The sequence below is a fragment of the Ceratina calcarata genome, unplaced genomic scaffold, assembly GCF_001652005.2.
Source record: "Ceratina calcarata isolate Rehan_Ccalc_2016 unplaced genomic scaffold, ASM165200v1 scaffold61, whole genome shotgun sequence".
Classification (NCBI taxonomy): Eukaryota; Metazoa; Arthropoda; class Insecta; order Hymenoptera; family Apidae; genus Ceratina; species Ceratina calcarata.
Window position 1 is genome coordinate 44,207 of NW_017177343.1, and position 1,327 is coordinate 45,533.

At 39.0% G+C, this 1,327-nt stretch overlaps 1 protein-coding gene across 1 annotated transcript; it reads right to left on the minus strand.

Moving 5' to 3' along the window:
* Positions 1-7: 7 nt before the first annotated feature.
* On the minus strand, positions 8-1,086 carry LOC108630007 (uncharacterized). The gene is made up of 2 exons (XM_018033051.2): positions 581-1,086; positions 8-261 (listed from the first exon to the last, which is right to left on the minus strand). Exons 1-2 carry the CDS (start codon positions 626-628, stop codon positions 28-30), a joined length of 282 nt encoding a protein of 93 aa, XP_017888540.1. The 5' UTR covers positions 629-1,086; the 3' UTR covers positions 8-27.
* Positions 1,087-1,327: the final 241 nt, after the last annotated feature.

A 1,327-nucleotide genomic window follows, 5' to 3' on the forward strand; every position in this document is an offset into this window, starting at 1 on the left:
TTTGTATACAAATACCACGTAATTTGATTAAAACAAGCCTGGTATTATTTCGTCATCGCCGTAATCAGAGTAATCGTCTACTCCGGGTGGTACAAAAATTCCTCCAAGTACCTCGGAGAGGTTTTCACCAAGTCCCATTGACGATGCGACTCCAAATACGAGCCTCATCACCAGTATTCTCATAAAGTTCACGACGTTCGTCTCTTTACTTTGTAAAGATAATTGTGTTGTTTTCTTTGCTCTGCTCTCGACGCATTCAATCTATCAAGATATACGACCATACATTAACACTAATAAATTCTTAATTAGAAGAGAGAAGTGAATTCTTGCAATTAGAATTAATCCTGAGAATTTTCATATTATAACATCGTCATGATACTTAATAGAATTATGTCGATGATGCATAGGAATCGGCATTCAATCAGTAAATAATTATACAGCAGTAACTGAATTTCAATTTTTTAATTAGATTGCATCAAGATTAATGTCTAACGACCGGAGCTGATACATGTATTCACGCGTGCTCAATACATTTATTAATCTTGAATTTCAATCGAACTTTCGCTGAGTTGGTACTTACGCCGATGCAGGTAACAGCGACTACGGCCAAGGCAAACGCGAGTCTCATCTTGCACTTCCGATGCTTTAATCACTTCCGGTGAATACGAACGAACGGTATTACGCGATTGTCGGCCGTTCCTCCTTTTTTTCGTTACGTTCGTTCCGTTTCTTTTCCAGCGGAATTCGTTTGCATCGATGCGATGCGAACTGATTCGAACTGACCACGCAGAGCGAACGATGAGAACTGAACGCACCGCGTTACCACGGGAGAAACTTGTCCGGTTCCTATTCTCGTTAAACTACGACGTTAATAAAGTACAGGTCAGAACGTACAATCGAACAGGTGAATTATGGGGCAAAGTAAAATGAGTGGCAGTGCCCATGATCGTAAGAGAACAGAAGTTCTCCTACGGTAACGGTACATAACGAAAAAAGGCATCCAGGCCATCACTTCATGTCCCAATACGTGCTTGGCTAGCATAGTCACTTTTGATGGAGGGTCTCTGTTAGAATTGAGTGCAAACTTGTGAAAGTGTCAACACATCGTCGCCCAAAGTATGTATGTAGCACATACATACGGGAACTCACATTCATAATCGCATTTTCGATACACTTACAACTAACCATTTCTTATCATAATTTTAATTTATTAAGGGGCCTATCCAGTATGAAATTTTAAGAAAATCGATTTTTTTTGCATTTTTCGAAAGTTTATACCTTCAAAAATATCATACTAAAATTTCAAGGTCGGATCTCAATTAGTTTT

What these genes read in the sequence shown, in the direction of transcription:
- LOC108630007 (XM_018033051.2), bottom strand. Translation starts at nt 628, where the DNA reads ATGAGACTCGCGTTTGCCTTGGCCGTAGTCGCTGTTACCTGCATCGGC. An exon ending in TCGCTGTTACCTGCATCGGC is followed by an intron (nt 262 to 580) that starts GTAAGTACCAAC and finishes ATATCTTGATAG; the next exon opens with ATTGAATGCGTCGAGAGCAG.